The sequence below is a fragment of the Dreissena polymorpha genome, chromosome 15, assembly GCF_020536995.1.
Source record: "Dreissena polymorpha isolate Duluth1 chromosome 15, UMN_Dpol_1.0, whole genome shotgun sequence".
In the NCBI taxonomy this organism is placed as follows: Eukaryota; Metazoa; Mollusca; class Bivalvia; order Myida; family Dreissenidae; genus Dreissena; species Dreissena polymorpha.
In genome coordinates, this window is record NC_068369.1 from 43058706 (window position 1) to 43076265 (window position 17560).

Here is a 17560-nt window from a genome sequence, read left to right on the forward strand (position 1 = left end):
CTGCCTAAAAAAGTATTGGAGCAGGACAACCGGCAAATATACATATGTTCAGCTAATAAGGATACTGCATATGACATATCATACAATTTTGGATAATTATAGTCCAATACAAAATGTGGAAAGGAATTATTGTTAAAAGGCAATTACATCCTAAAAAAAATCACGGAACTGAATGACCTGAGACTATGAGCCCATGTCCATCGTTTAAGGAAAGTTCATATAAAGTTTAATAAAACTTTGACCATTTTTTCCTGAGATTTCATGTAGACATGAAAAATCACATATTAATAATCAAAGGGCAAGCACTCCATGAACAATCGTCATCGCAGAATCACCTGACAAGGATGTGCATGTCCACCCTATAGGGATGTTGCTTATCAAATTTTATCAAATTTGGATTACTAGTGTCAAAGATCTCCAATGGAAACATAAAATAGCATATACTCCCTAAAAAAATCATTTGACTAGAAAAACCTGACAAGGATGGGCATGTACATCTTATAGGGATGCTGCCTATCAAGCTTGATCAAAGTCGTTTCATCAAAGTCATTTCATCAAAGTCTTTTCACCAAAGTCGTTTAAAAATATGTGGGTAAAGAGTTCTTCCAAATCAGCCGGTGCAGTACACACATGCTAATCAGGGACAAAACTTTCTGTCTTAATGGCATTTTACATTTAAAGTTAGTCTCTAAGACTCTTCTAAACAAAAATCAGTTCCAGGCAGAAAGCTGACTGCACAGGCTAATCTGGGACGAAATGCATTAAGCACAATCTCCAGATAATGAATTTCTAATAAATTCTTACATATAGATAGGTGTAGGGCTCATGCATCTCCACAGCAAGCTCATCGTCCTCCGCACTGATGTACTTGGCAAGCAGGTCGATAGGCTTCGCCCGCCCGTCCTGGATACGAATCTCTGAGCGCATCTTAGCTTGTTGAAGGTGGAACTGGGGAAAGACAATGTAAACTCAACACCACCTGTTCTTTTTTTTAAACTAAAGTCATATATGCTTGGATATGTTAAATGATCAAAGAATTTTTATAGGCTAACTGTTAACAACTATGCATAGAAATGTTGCACAGAAGAATATTTGCTTTAGCTGTAGTTTTTTTATAAAATAATTGTGGCCTAAATTTGGCCCCTTTCCCAATCTTAAAAGTTACATGTATATTTCTCCCCAAATAACTACCTTAACTTCCAAATTGAAGATTTTCATAAATAAATAAATGAATTAAAACATTTTTTAAATAGTTGAATTCCCTATTAAAATCTATAAGGTTTTTTAAGTAAATATAACGTTAAAAACATTTTTATTTTGAATGTGAAATTATTTGTTTGCAAAAACAACAACATCGATTTCCCATTTACCTCAATACCACACAGTTTTTCCCCATCAAAAGTGCCCAATCCCGAAACAGGGTTTTTGGTCATTAGCATACCATATCCTCAGATTTCTCCCACTTCTGGTACATACATTATCCTCAGATTTCTCCCACTCCTGGTACATACCGTATCATCACATTTCTTCAACTCCTGGTACATACCATATCCTCAGATTTCTCCCACTCCTGGTACATACCATATCCTCAGATGTCTCCAACTCCAAAAACATACTGTATCCTCAGATTTCCCTCACTCCTGGTACATACTGTAACCTCAGTTTTCTCCCACTTCTAGTACATACCTTATCATCAGATTTCCCCCCATCCTGGTACATACTGTATCCTCAGTTTTCTCCCACTCCTGGTTCATACTGTATCCTCAGATTTCTCCCACTCCTGGAACATATGGTATCCTCAGATTTCTCCCACTCCTGGTACATACCATATCCTCAGATTTCTGCCACTCCTGATACATACCATATCCTCTGTTTCTCCCACTTCTGGTACATACCTTATCATCAGATTTCTGCCACTCCTGGTACATACAATATCCTCAGATTTCTTCCACTCCTGGTACATATTGTATCCTAAGATTTCTCCCACTCCCAGTATATACTGTATCCTCAGATTTCTACCACTCCCAGTATAAACTGTATCCTCCGATTTCTCCCACTTCTGGTACATACCATATCATCAGATTTCTCAAACTCCTGGTACATAAAGTATTTTCAGATTTTCTACACTCACAGTATATACTTTTAGCTAAGATTTCTCCCGCTCCAGGTACATACAGTATCATTGGATTACACCCACTCCTGGTGCATAACTTATCATCAGATTTCTCCCACTCCCGGTCCATACTGTATCCTCAAATTTCTCCCACTCCTAGTTCATACCGTATTGTCAGATTTCTCCCCCTCCTGGTTCATACTGTATCCTCAGATTTCTCTCACTCCTGGTACATAACTTATCATCAGATTTCTCCCACTCCCAGTACATGTCATCCTCAGATTTTTCCACTCTTAGTACATACCCTAACCTAAAATTTCTCCCACTCCTAGTACATACCGTATCCTCAGATTTCTCCCACTACCGGTACATACCGTATCCTCAGATTTCTCCCATTCCCGGTAATACTCAGCCTCCTTGTCCCTCTGCAACATTTCCTGAAAGAAAACAAATAAGGCTGTGTATGGAGGTACATGTATAGATTATAGGTAAAAATATCAAAGTGTGGAAATTACAAATTGTGTACTCTAAATAATTCTAAACTTGCACTCAAAAAAGTGTACTCCATGCACTCCAAAAGTGTGAATAATTGTCTTGTCATATTTTCAACACCCAGAACAATATTAAACATCCTTCAATTATGTTATACATTCCTTAGGCTTATAGAGAAGTATAAGTGGTGTTAAATGTGAAATTCCATGTCTCAATAAATGAAAAAAATGAAATAATTGATAATTCTTAATAAATTTAAAGATTTTGGTAGATTATTGATTTTATCAAATAAGCCCATAGAAATAAACTCTGAAAAAATAAGATTCTGTGACCACAAACATCCTCTACATATTTTTATGCATTCATTTTGGTACCCTTTCATTTTCCCGTTCCTCTCTTTCACGTTCACGCTCCAGACGGCGTTTCTTGACCTTTTCCAACTCCACCTGCAGAGAAATAAAGAGGTTATTGTGTAGGTTTCTTACATTTTTTGTGAAAATTTACATGCACAGCAATAAGAGTTTACCCCTGTGTCATAAAACCAAAGATTAAAGAACCCAGAACATAGGATTATATCTCTACGTTATATTGACCAAAATAAGTGCTAAGGGCCCTATCCTGAAAAAACTGCCTTAAATCTGAGCTGTTCACTCTAGTGAGTTTTCAAACTATGCACCCTCTTTCCATCATTTGAAGTTGCCCCAATGAACTTCACACCCTGTTTTCCACCATTTAAAGGGCCACACTACTCTATATAACCTGTTTCCATTGCAATGGTCCCCATTAAACTACATACCCTATTTTTATCCATTGAGAGGGACCCTTCTTAACTACATACCCTATTTTTCTCCATTGTGAGGGATCTTTCTTAGCTACGTACCCTGTTTTCCTCCATTTTTTTCTTGGTCATCATGTGTATCTGGTTTTTATCGAGCTCTTCATTTCCTTCCTTTGAGATTTTCTTCGTCCACACAAATGTATCTGTAAGGTGTTCGTCCCCAAATGGGTTGTCCACGTTTGTGTAACCCTGAACATTCGGGGGAATATTTTATGGCAAGTGCAATGTGCCAGTATTCTTACCATTTTAAATGCAATTAACAAGTATTTTTACCATGGAAAATGCAACAGGCCAGTTTTCTTACAATGTTTAAGGCAAGTGACAAGTATTTTCACCAAGGTAAATGCAGTATGCCAGTAATATTACCATGGTAAATGCAATATGCCAGTATAAATACCATGGTAAATGCAATATGCCAGTAATATTACCATGGTAAATGCAATATGCCAGTAATATTACCATGGTAAATGCAATATGCCAGTATTGATACCATGGTAAATGCAATATGCCAGTATTGATACCATGGTAAATGCAATATGCCAGTAATATTACCATGTACTCTTGATCCCAGCCCATCTTTTCTCGTCTTTTTCTCTCCTTTGCCTCCTGGTATGGATTAAACAGAAACAAATGTTAAACAATACATACTTTTATTCTATTGTACTATTATACTGTCTTGCTTTAATGAAATGCAGATACTTAAAAAATTGCAACGTCTGAGTTTCCACAAAGAGTGGGTTCACAATTTGCTTTATTCAATTACACTGATTTTTTTTTTAAAAACAATATCATGTAAAACATATATGATTATATGATAAAGGGGATATCAAAGTATGTAACTAGAAAAATATTCCTTATAAACATGTGCAGTTCCAGAAAAAAATCCAATACCTTTTTGGCAAGGCGCCTTGCTCTTTTTTCTTCAGGGGTTTCTACTGCCTTTATGTAGCTTTTTCGCAACCTGTTAATTGTATAAAAAGAATAATTAACCAATAAACAATAAACCAACAAACAAACACACCCTTCATAAACTGGTATTGAATACATAACAGAGTCAAAATAAACTCAAGTAAAATATTATTACATACATGGTCCAAATCAGTTTTGGTTTGTTTCTAGATGTCTGATATCACTCCTTTGTCTTCTATAATTATTTAAGAACAAGAGTGGCTAAAATTAATCTCTAACACTAAATCTCTAACACTTAATTATACACAAGACACTTCGTCTCCTCAATTACTGTAGTCATTTGTGATAAGTGGACTTGAAATTGAATGATGAATGAAGCAACAGCCAGGGCCCGTATTCACCAACCGATTCTTAGACTTAAGAATAAAGAATAGACTTAGAACCAAGAAAAATGTGTTCAGTGTTTGAATATAGTGTTTTTCCCAGGCCATTTTAGCGTGGCGAAAAGCCACGCCGCTCTCCCGGATTGCCACGCTGCCCTTTTCAAAGGCAAATTTCGCCACGCGCCCTTTTTTTCAAAGGCAAAATTCGCCACGCGCCCTTATCGATAACATCTTTATTGCCTTACGATCTAACTTGGTCCGAAAAATCAGCTTCCTTGATTGTCTGTGACGCTCCGACTGTGCTTGATTTACTCGAGAGACGTCAACGTCTAATCGACTATATTAATTGAGCAGATTTAATCTATAACAGTGCTCGATTTATAGGTAGGTCTTACTGACTGCTCCAAAGCTGTGAATTAGTCATGCGTGAATAATCCCGTGTCAGTATCAATCGATTATGCCGGAGGCTATGTAATCTTTGGAGACTTTTGATGAAAAACTCAATGTTATTCTCGTGGCAATTGTGCATTGCATGCATTATTCAGTTATATCAAAACATATATTTTTACGCATAATTACATTTAACATCACAAACAAATTTATTCTTTATCGTTTTCGTCTTTAAGATAATTAGATCTAATTATTGAAATAATTACTGAGACTTATACTAATTTAACAAAATGCGAATCGCGTATACGATTTAACGTTGCTATGCGCACCTGTCGCTTACATCATTGACATTTTATCAACATGGCGGACTATACAGAATTAAATTGTGACTCGGCAAAAATGGCAAATAACGTCGTAAACGATCGAATTAACGATGGAGATTATACATTAAGAAGGAATTAATGAAATGTCTGTGATAATCAACGATGCATAAAAATGTTTTAGATAGCAACAACATTATTTATTTATTTGTAATCTACTCGGTGGATGTTTGTCACGGAAACGAGTGTTTGCATATTGTTAGCGATCAATTTACTCGCAATGTTATTTTAAACATCTGTCGAGATTATTATTAGAAAATGGGATAAGACAAACATAGTTTCATTTATATGTTAGTGGATCTGTGTATAATCAGATTCATATGCATATAGTGCTTTATTATGTTTGTCGTGCTGTACAGTTTATTGAAACAGCATGGAACTTAAATGTACATTGCAAGGTAAATATATTAATATAAATCAAAGTAAGTTAAATACATCTATTACCATTAAATGTGCTTGTTAATATGTTATTTTTTCCACAAATGCTTCTGATGCGATTACATGTTTCTCCGTAATTCAGGTATTCAGGTAACATTTTGCCCTTTTTTGCATAAACTGCGCGCTAAAATGCCCTTTTTGAAAGTAATTCGCCATGCCCCTTTGCCCTCCTGGGAAAAACACTAGAATATATACAGGCCTGCACTGGTGATTGTCATTAACAAAATGTTCAATATGAAGAATAATATAGATAGAGATGTTTACTGCAGAGGTTGACTCAAAAATAATGAAATTCTTGAATATTTTAATTTAAAGAATTTTCTTTATTCTTAGACTTAAGTCTAAGAATTGTTTGGTGAATACAGGCCCTGAACAACCTGTTTTATAGACCCTAAACCTCTAAGCGTGACTTCTGAGGTAGGGAAACAAGTTTTACATACAAAATGCCCGGTCCCCATGACTTAAAAAAAAGGTAAGTTATTTTAAAGCTCTGTCCTCATGGCTAACAAAAGTGGTCAGTCTGGGACAACCCTTTACGCACATGCATTAAGCCCCATTTACCCAGAGCGAGGCTCTTTAACAATACCAGTTTTTTTTTGCTTCTTTGTGACCCTCCAAAAAATGGCCGTTTCCCCTCGGATTTTTTTTCCCCTCGGCAGGTAAATTTCCCCTCAGATTTCATTCCCCCCACCCCCCCAAAAAAAAATATTTTTAAAATTTAAATACATAACTTAACCTGATCCAGTGTAGAAAATAGGACATATTGCATAATTAAAATATGTTAAATTGATTATTTAATGCTTTCCTTATTTTCCCCAAAATCCAGCGTTTCGCATGATTTTTCCCCCCCAAAATCCAGCATTTCGCGCAACCTTTTTCCCCTCAAAAAAGGCCAGGCCCTTTCCCCAAAATCAGATCAAAACCCCTGAATACCTAGCCTCCTCCTTTAACTTCTCCATCTGTTCTGCACTGAGCCGTGACAACACGCTGCCACCTCTTAAACCCTCTCCATCTGATGCATCGGAGTCTGAACTATCGCTGCCACGATGCTTCTTGCTCTTATGTGACCTTGACCTGGGGTCAGACTCATTGCCACTGTTGGAGTCCCGACGATGTTTCCTTTTGTCACGGTCATGTGGTGATCGAGACCTGGACGATGCCTTTTTCGATTTCTTTTTCTTCCTTTTGTTACGGTCTCTTTCTTCTGAGCTGTCAGAACTGGGAAAATAAAATTGTAGATTATTGTTAAAGGGAGTTTTTTTAGTTAATCTTAAGCAAGCAAGTTATCCAAAGAAACACTTGCAGAGCAATCAACAAATATCCAGGAACAAAATTTCTAGACTTCAGTGTTTTGACCCCTGAAAATTTCATTTGACCCCTTAAAATTTCAACCATGGGGTCATTTGACTCCTAGTTTTCAAAAGCTATTGAAATCCTTGTTTTAAGAACAAATATTTGTTTCCATTAGTTTCCTTAATTTATTATCATCCTTCCTAGATACATGTATATCTATTGAAATATACAGTACTTCTATTGTAAAGTCTTATTATAATTATATGGGCCATGCTCTGAGAAAAAGGGGTTTAATGCAAATTACATGTGTGTAAAGTGTGGTCCCAGATTAGCATGTGCAGTCTGCATAGGCTAATCAGGAACGACACTTTCTGCCTAAACTGGATTTTTGCTAAGAAGAGTTTCTTAAAATGAAAAATATCATAAACGCTGGAAGTTTCATCCCTGATAAGCCTGTGCGAACTGCACAGGCTAATCTGGGACAACACTTAACACACATGCATTAAACCCCCTTTTCACAGAGTACGGCCCATATAAATGAAGGAGAAATTTTTAGGCTGGAAAAATGACAGACTCTAATTGCATAAATATGAATACCTACATTCAACTAATAGAGAATACTAGGTTAGCGTTGAATACAGAGAAGTTTATGTTGCGAGGCTTAGAACGCCGGAAGCGCGAGCCTTGGCGACTCATTTTTGCTGAGCATCCTAATTGCTTTTTATTGCCCCCCATCATGGAATATTTGTGACATGAGTGCAACAAAACAAAAAAAATCGTTATGTCCGACTATTTTAGAGACCATGCAAAATTATTCACATTTGGAATAATTCTCGGAATTTATCGATGTTGATGTACTACTGACTTCCAACTGTGTAATGGTAGAGTGCAATCTAGCCTAAAAAAAACAACAACATGCAATGGATCCGACAATGAGCGGAAAGTGTTGAAAAATTGTGAATTAAGAGGAAGGTAGTTCACGGTAAGCAGTGTTTGTAGTTTCTTTTACTGGCCTTTTGATTATTATACCATGGGTCGATGTAAGGTACCCTGTTTTTCCAGTAATTTCCCTTGTTTACTGGAAAATGGGCGGGTCCGGGGTCTGCTGCGTTTCATTCCTGTAGTCTTTATACTATATAGGGGTATATTTTTTATTATTTGGCCATTAGATTAGCTTTATAAATAGAATTTCAAACTCCTGTGGACTAAATTGGGTTTGAGTATAGACCAGTTGACGAGTGACGTCACGCGCACCTGCAAAGTTTAGACTCAGCCCACTGGTTGGCAAAAAGAGGTAGAATTCATATAAGCGCATATAGAGAATGTTGACAAAATCATCCTTTTTTAGGGATAATTATGCACAATATCAAATATAATTTTACTAATTATGTCTAAATAAAACATTAGCATGCAAGGAAATGCATCATTGGAACGATTATATTGTTGTTATTATTTGTTTTTACTAACAACCAACTCGGGAGTGGAACACAATCTAAGAGCTCGATATGTGGTAACCACAAAAATCTCTCTACTTGGCACTTCTTCGCGACCATTTTTAGATTAAACATTCTCAGAAATTGAAATTCTTTCAGAATAAATTTAATTTAATGAACGAAAACAAATAAGGATGATAACAAACAACCAATAGGTCAATTTTATGTATGCAACATAGGGTAACTGATTTGAACCTTTATATGTCTGAAAAAAACAAAGACCCATAAAATGTATAAAAAACTAACTTTGTTACACATTAATTAAATTCTCTTGATTAATGTAATTGTTTTATTTAATTGTTCACACTAATTTTGACAATCTTTGTTGCAGCATTTATATCCCGGTGTTTAATTGCACCTTTGTTCATCACAAACCGATTATCTCGTTATGATCGGATACTGTCCAAACAATTACAAAGAAAACATGGTGTCATAAACCCAGGGACCTATACGTGGGTCCCTGCATAAACCACATGTGGCAGATCAGTGTCTGGTCATTTAAACACAAGTTACGATACCTCAATGTCAGCTCTTGGCATATTGAGCAGTCATTTAAGCAAAATTTAAAAGCTAAAATACTGAACAGTTGCTTCAATAAAATATTTTAACATTAAAGAAAAAGAAGTCATTTGTCGGAAAGGGATTAACAGGAACTAGTGTATATATATATTAGCCAGTTTAATCATAATAATACATTGTTTAATATCTATACATTCAAAATATTGTGCAATTTTACTGCTACGCAATTAAGGTATTTACATGTACCGTTAAAAGTAAACTTTGCTATTACTTGTAAAGATTGTAAATTACTGTACGAAACACCATCATGAACACAAGCAATCACAATAGGGTGAAAAATAATTGCGTTAAATAAATTACATATATGCTTTTGTCATAAAACGCTAGATTTTTATCACTCCTTATTACTAGTAAAGAGATTTCAAGATACATGCAAAGACAGTTCAATTTGCATAATATGCAGGGGGTTTCCGTTTGTATGCAAAATTGTTTTAATATTGTCATTCAATGTAACTGAAAATTCATTTAATGTAAAATAAAATTACCACAATATTCAGAAATTGTAATGTATTCCGCTTTTTAGGGCTTTGTTTTATAATTGATTAATGCATCTCTTATACTATTGATCGCTGATAAAAATAACACTATCCACACCACTTATAATTATAATACAATTAATATAATTTTAATTATTGTTTACATATAATTTATTTAAGTCTTACTATCAGAAAGAATACGGCTAATTTATTGTTTTGTTTTGTGGAATTGTCAGTATAGTCTTCCAATCACATTTACTCTATGCTTATAACTACTTTGTATTTTTATGAAGAGGAAATTTTATTTGTGAATATACATTTATTTGGTACTAAATATGATATATTTGCACTCTGTTTTAAGAGTTTTAATGTTTATTTCGGTTTTATTACCAATTTATTGACTAAACAAAAGCCCTTTATACATGTTTTACGTTACTGTAACCAGTGTTTTTGCCAACCAGTCAGTGCACATGCGCGGAAAATCCTGAATGTAAACAATTCAACTGGTCTATACTCATAACAGCTCGAGCATTCAAGAAGAAATAGGCGATACAAAATTAAATAACACAATTTGTATTACTTTTGTAATATTATCATTTTTCTCTATAAAAAGTTTGTATTCACTGTCATCTGAATCTTTCATATTTAATTTCTCTAAATTTTATTTACTTGGGAATAAATTAATGCAAACAATCCGAAAACATCTATCCGGAAAATGCGAATGTATTACACGCTCCAGATAGGTGTTAGTCCATACCTTCGTTCTCGATCATATTTTCGTTTTCTGTGTTTTTCCCTTGATCTGGATCGACTTCTTGATTTGTATGACTTTGTTCTATTCATTTTATAAATGAATTGATGCAACAAATGATATAAATGTTAAAACACCAAAGCTAATCATCGAAACGTCAATGAACGCTTGAATTTTAAAAACACCTTATTGCCAAGGTCAAAACGGCCACAAAACAATTCGGTTCTATTATTGTGATAATGGTTTTATTCCAATGAATTTTCAATAAAGGTAAGTACAAATATATATTGTTGTATAAGTGTAGTATATTCATTGATATATATATAATTTTATATATTTTACTTATTTCTTGGGGGGGGGGGGATAGTCGTTTCGGAGGGGGGTATTGACACCGAAGCTGTAGGTACAAACCAAGCTGACCCATTTTAAATCCCTTAAAAATTAAAAACCGTCATAAATCATAAAGTATCATTATTTAACAGGAGATACAATTGTTTTATGAAATATAGCAGCGTTAATTTGTAATTTAGATTCTCTTTATAATGTGTTACCATTCAAACACAAAATATGCAAATGTTTGCCTTACACATTGGCGATACATATAATGTGTCGATGTGTTTTCATTGCCTTATGTAAAGAAACTACTGCTTGTCGAACCAAACGAAAATAATTGTGGAGCAGATACCGAGATTCGATCGAGGAATCACATGTTATAAATTAGCATCTGCTGAGCATATGGTAATTTTTGTTATCATTGATTAGAAAGATCATTTATTGAAAAGAAGAAACAACAAAACGCAATAAGAAGAGGTCCTTACTGTTTTATCTCGAGTAAAATTTACTAACCAAATGACCATTTCTGTGTTAATTAAACAAGTTTTCGTATAAAAAGTTTAAATTGTTAAGTCGTTTGTTTTGCTAGAACAATTGTTCTATGCTCGAGTTATTTTATTCGAATAGGAAAGTTATTTTTCACAAATTAGACTAAATCACGTGTTAATACTTGATTAAAACAAATTAAAACTGTTTCACTTCAAGTTCAATTATGAACGTATTGTAGTCATTTGTGCGTAAACTAATTCACATAAAGTGACACTTCAGATGCACCAGAAGGAGTAACAACTCTTATCATACAATGAGGTCCTTTATTTATTGCAATGAACCAACTCTTATCATACAATGAGGTCATTGATTTATTGCAATGAACCAACTCTTATCATACAATGAGGTCCTTTATTTTTTGCAATTAACCAATTGTCACACAATGAAACACAAAACTAATGCACTTGACAATATAAAGAAGTGAAACTCCAGCTGCTGGAGCAGTATTGAATTCCTATTATACAATTAGTTGGTCCTTTATTTAAGGCAAGTGACCAATTGCCCAAACAGTACAAAACAGCACAAAACAGCACAAAACAAAACAACATAAACACTTATAAGAATAAAGCTGGGGTCACCGCCTTGGAACGGTCAATGCAAAGCATTGGGGGTTTAAACCGGTTTTAGAGCGCTCAACCTCACACTTAGCCCAGCAATATTCATGATACATTTAAGTGTAAATAAATTTTAACCTCATAGCATTGTAACTCAAATTAAACAATAATAAAAGGGAATTAAAACGCTTTCAATTTAATTACCATAAAATTACTCAATGGTAGGAAAGATACCAGAGCAACAGAGTTACAAAGACATGTTCATAACACACGTAAAAACATTTACAAAACTGAGTTACCGCCATGGGACGGACAATGTAAAAAAATGTGTGGTTTTAAACCGGTTTTACCAGTTGACATTTTAGTTGGTACCTTATGTCTATGCAGGGGTTAAACTTATTTGGTTCAAGGCTAAAATTAATTCAAAATAAGTATCGATCATAGATTTCATTAGTTAAGTTCAATCTACCTTTAGATCTTCTGAAAGTAAGGTTGTTTTGGGTTATTTTCCTAATCGATGAATCAATCGAAATTTTCAAATGCATTATCTGAAAACTAGACATCACGCAACGCTATTAAGTGTAATCCAACATGTGTTATCTCAAGCACAGAAAATAGAACATATGTCTAGTTATTTGTTATTGAAATGAACTATCCCCGGCCGTATGATAACCGCCGATAATAAGGTCGTATTTTCACACCGTTGTTTGGTGGTATATATAGAGATTAATAGGTTGGTGACGTGATGGAGAATGGTTATCTGGCAAGTCGGTGGAATTTATTGGGTGAGCCGAAGATATACTCTCTTTATATCAGGCAAGGCTTAGAATAATATAACGGCGAGGCTTGCCGAGCCGTCATTTTATTCGTGCCGATCCTGATATATTACAAAAAGATCAGAGAATAACCTGTTTTTCTGTTTATCATACCTAGAGCTACGTCCCCGATTTTAAAACAATAATGAAAAAATCGCTAAAAAACTGCAGTTTTTGCGGGAAAGAATATGACTTGTGTCGTTCGACGTGTTAATAATGACGTCATGAGCACGCGCGCTTAATATTGGTAAAAAATGTTTTGTTTGCTGTTTGTGTTCCATTTTGTGTTTAAAATATATTAGAGCTACATCTTGGTATCGAATTGTTTGTTTTGTTGAATCTGATTGGATTTTACTAAAATGATTACTTTATAGTTGATTCCGAATAAGATGACAATCCTCCACACATGACTAATATAAAAACTTCCTATTGACCATGATATAAAACAATATATCAGGTAACGTTATATCAGGCAGATATCAATGCGGTGGTATGATAAACTAGGTTACCTAGTCAACTAGCCCAATAACTTTTGGGTTATTAGATTACCTGGTTATCAAGCTGATTTAAAGGCATGTGACAGGATAATTATCCGCCGAGCCAGATTAACATTCTCCATCCACGTCACCAACATATTATTCTATTTATCATGTCACATGCCTTTAAATCAGCCTGATAACTAGGTAACCTAATAACCCAAAATATATTTGGCTAGTTGACCACGTGACCTCGAATATCCGTCAGCCGCTGTCCGCGCATGCGCATGCCTTTACTATTTTCTATTAATAAAATATACGTCTTTCTATTAATAAAATACCAACTAAATGAAAAATACTGTTTGTTTAAACATTATTATTTAAACAGCATAATTTCGTCTTTATGTATTGAATTTATAACGAGTAACTCGATTTCTGTGTTGTTTAACAAGATGGAAGCTAGCCTAAGCGCTTTGCATGACGTGACGTCACAATGTTTTTGTTCGCGGGTGGTTTTTCCCATATTACATATTTAAACACAAAATACTCGAAAACTAGATATTTTAGAAACATTTCAACGAATGTTGTTAATGTGACATGATAAATAAAATAATAGGTTGGTGACGTGGATGGAGAATGGTTATCTGGCAAGCCGAAGGATCTTATCCCCCGAAAAATTCCTCCGACTTGCCAGATAACCATTCTCCAACCACGTCACCAACCTATTATTCTCTAGTTATCCTGTCACATGCCTGTAAATCAGCCTGATAACCAGGTAACCTAATAACCCAAAAGATGTTAGGGTTGTTGACGACGTGACCTCGAATATCCGTCAGTCGCTCTCCGTTGACAGGCTACTTTTTTCGATTAATAGAAATATCAAATACCTTATTGGGACGCATCATGAATGTTATCGTTATATTATACATTATCCTTTTTCTTCTTTAAAATATATCACCGAACCAGCTTTCCGTAACTTTATCATATTCATTTAATTGATTACGCAATTTATGACGTATCTAGTGTGACATCATTTTTCAGACGAAACATACTGTACTATCTAGTTTCTCTTAGGATTTTTGGGACAACAATTTTGCCGTGGTGGTTTTAACAGTATTTTTTTTAATATGTCTTAAGCATCGAACGAATCATAAACGTATTTTGGATTGTGTGTTTGTCATTAATAATTGTTAACTTCGATAGGTATACAATAATTCGCTACGACAGGATTACGATTTCGTAAATCGGGTATTGGGTCAGAGTGGTTAGCATTCGATACAAACGCTATCAAAAAATAGTGTGCTTTAAAATACAGTTCGATAATAGGGATGGAAGAACAGAAAATGGATTTCGACAAAGGGGTGGAAGAACAGAAAATGGATGTGTATATCGTTGTAGCTTTATTGTTATAAGCCATAGATTAAAGTTGTCATTATTTATGGTAAATAAAATTTAGTTATTGTTTTGATGCTGCAAATTTTTTTTACTAAGAAAAATATCACATTCTCGATTCGTTTTTTTTTATTTCTTCTCATATTTTCAATAGGAAAGTATTTAAAGAAACAGTTTGAAGTGGAACTATTTTTTTTACCTGACAATCGGTAGTTATTCAGTCGTTAAAAATGTGTATATGTAGGAGGCCCGACAAGAATAATTATATTGTTGTGTCAATTAATCGTTTAATAAACCATCAAATATTCAAGGCATAAAAATAAAATTAAACAGAAAATGAGCTACTTAAAAATATTATAAACATTGAACATCAGTTAATATCAAATTCAAACGATAATTAACTTTAAGAACAATTAAATAATGCAAAACAATTATTACATGAATTTAATAATAATAAAATGAAAGGTTATATGTTAAGGAGTAAAGCTGAATGGATTGAGGGAGCCGAAACAAATACAAAATATTTCTCTAATTTGAAAAAAAATTTATTCTGAAAAGAAAACAATAAAACAAATAAAAAATTGACGAAAACAAAATAGAAGAAAATCCTGAGAAAATCATACACCATATAAAAGATTTAAAAAAAATTGTATAAAAAAGATAATAATATTGAGGAGAGCAGCCATTCGAAAAATTTTAACAACAATGTAGTAGGATAAATTATTCGGATAATATAGAGCATCTTACAGAATAAGAATGTGGAGAAGTCTTAAAAGATATGAAAAACAACAAAAGTCCGGGTTCCGATGGTATAACTGCGGATTTCTATAAAATATTTTGGAGAGATATAAAGAAATATCTAGTAAATTCACTAAATTAATCTTATGATATAACAACACATAACAGAAATTCAAAAACAAAGTATCATAACTTTACTTCCAAAAGGAGACAAAGATCTATTAACTTTAAATAATTGGAGACCGATATCACTACTCAACTGTGATTATAAATAGCATCAAAATTAATTGGAAATAGAATTAAAAACACCTACCAACCATTATAGGCACAGATCAAACTGGCTTTGTGGAAGGAAGGTTTATAGGAGAAAATGTACGATGCCTGTCAGAGGCTATAGAAAAAGTGAATATTTACAATGAAAATGGGCTCATTTTTTTCTCCGATTTTAATAAGGCATTCGACAGTCTGGATCATGCTTTCATGAGGAACAGTTTAGCTAAATTTGGTTTTAACTCCGCAATTATTAATTAGATTAATTTGTTTTACAAAGATGCTAAGTCATGCATAACAAACAATGGCCACTTTTCTGAATATTTTAACATAAAAAAGGTGTAAGACAAAGCTTCCCGCTTTCCCTTTACATATTTATTATTTGTATAGAATTATTGGCAAATGAAATAAACACAAAACAGTATCCAGATTAAGTTTGCAAATCCAGATTATTTGCAAACTTATTTTTTTTATTTATTGAACAATTGTTATGAAATTTTGGATATTTGTAGAGGGCATTGAGTACATACATATAATTGAAAAAAAAGAGTTAAAATGTTTTTAGAAAGTAGAGTTATTTGATGATAAAGTTGCCATCCCCCGTGGGATCCCAATGGGGTTTTGGTTCCCCCGTTAAGAATTGCAATTTTCCAGCGGGAGTTTTTTCCAGACGGGAGAATTTTACCTATATTTTACAAAAAATGTAATTTAAATGTTATGCTTTGTTTTCTGTTTAAATGTTTACAAATACACATGCTGAAGTCATAATTGTAAGAAATAAGTACTTAAATAAGAAAATAAAGTGTTTGTAGATTTTCTTCCCCCGTTGGAGTTTTACGGGTGCTCCCGTGAAACTCCCATTTCCATTAAACATCCGTGGGAGGTTTGTCGGGGGACCCCGTCAATCCCCCATTTTCAATAAACTCCAACGGGCGTTTGACGGGGGATCCCCGTCTAAGTCCCATTTAAAAAGAACTCCAATGGGACTTTTACTGGGGGGGGGGGGGGGGGGGGGGGGGGGGTAGGAATCACAATTCATTCAACAGTTAATACACATAGCAATATATTACATTGTATAAAGACACCAAACTTTATTAAATAATTGATGTTTTCTTTTTTGAGGTGTCGGAATCCAATAATATTTTTTGAGTTTTCTTAAATCAGTACCAAAATTTACGTTGAATATAATGTCTTTTTGGTAAAAGATTAGAACCACATATCGATATTTCTGTAAAGATGAATATAAAACGTTCCGACCATAATTTTGCAACACTCACTGTATATATATAAAGTGACTTGTCTCGAAAATATATTGCATTTACCTTTTGATAATCCAAACGTTGCTTTTATCCATTACTGTGATGATAAATACAATCCAGAAAGACAATAACATTGGAAGCATAATTATTGTCATTCGGAATTGTATTTCTTTTGCTGTTTATTCCCGTGTAACAGTTTTGGAGGTTTTTTTCCTAGAAATTTAGTTTGCAAACATTTTCGGTGCAATGTCGTACCTTAATGTACCGGTTACATTCCACGAGTTGTTTTTTTTACACAAAATGCCTGAATAGGGCAGTGTGTTGGGTTCATTGTTTTGTTATTGTAGTTGTTTGTTTTTATCTTTAACAACACCGTGCACTGGTAGCGTTATTAGCAGAGACATGCGGGAGTCTTCTTGAAACATACTGTACTGGCTAGTTTCAATTATGGGACACACCACTTCTCCAATAGAATCGATGATGTTTAAATACGTTTAAGTTATATTTGCAGTTTCAGTTATTAACTGTTTTGTTTTCTGATAAGGATATGATATCCCAGACGTTAGTTCCTGTGCTGTCTTTTTCCCTCTAAACAAACAGACATATAACACCAAGGGCTTATATCACTTTTCAGTATTG

General features: G+C 34.1%; 1 protein-coding gene across 50 annotated transcripts in view; it reads right to left on the bottom strand.

Moving 5' to 3' along the window:
• LOC127860395 (cactin-like) overlaps positions 1 to 10703 on the bottom strand; it is a 34373-nt gene extending 23670 nt beyond the window's left edge. For all 50 annotated transcript variants that reach the window (XR_008039741.1, XR_008039786.1, XR_008039781.1 and 47 more), the window contains exons 1-8: positions 10542 to 10703; positions 6877 to 7161; positions 4335 to 4404; positions 3996 to 4049; positions 3486 to 3632; positions 2980 to 3051; positions 2488 to 2550; positions 805 to 948 (exon numbers count right to left, since the gene is read on the bottom strand). Coding sequence is in view for 1 of the 50 variants with exons in the window: in XM_052398449.1 (XP_052254409.1) it covers positions 805 to 948; positions 2488 to 2550; positions 2980 to 3051; positions 3486 to 3632; positions 3996 to 4049; positions 4335 to 4404; positions 6877 to 7161; positions 10542 to 10627 (921 nt within the window). In the remaining 49 variants the exon portion in view is untranslated. The remainder of the gene's footprint in view (positions 1 to 804; positions 949 to 2487; positions 2551 to 2979; positions 3052 to 3485; positions 3633 to 3995; positions 4050 to 4334; positions 4405 to 6876; positions 7162 to 10541) is intronic.
• Positions 10704 to 17560: the final 6857 nt, after the last annotated feature.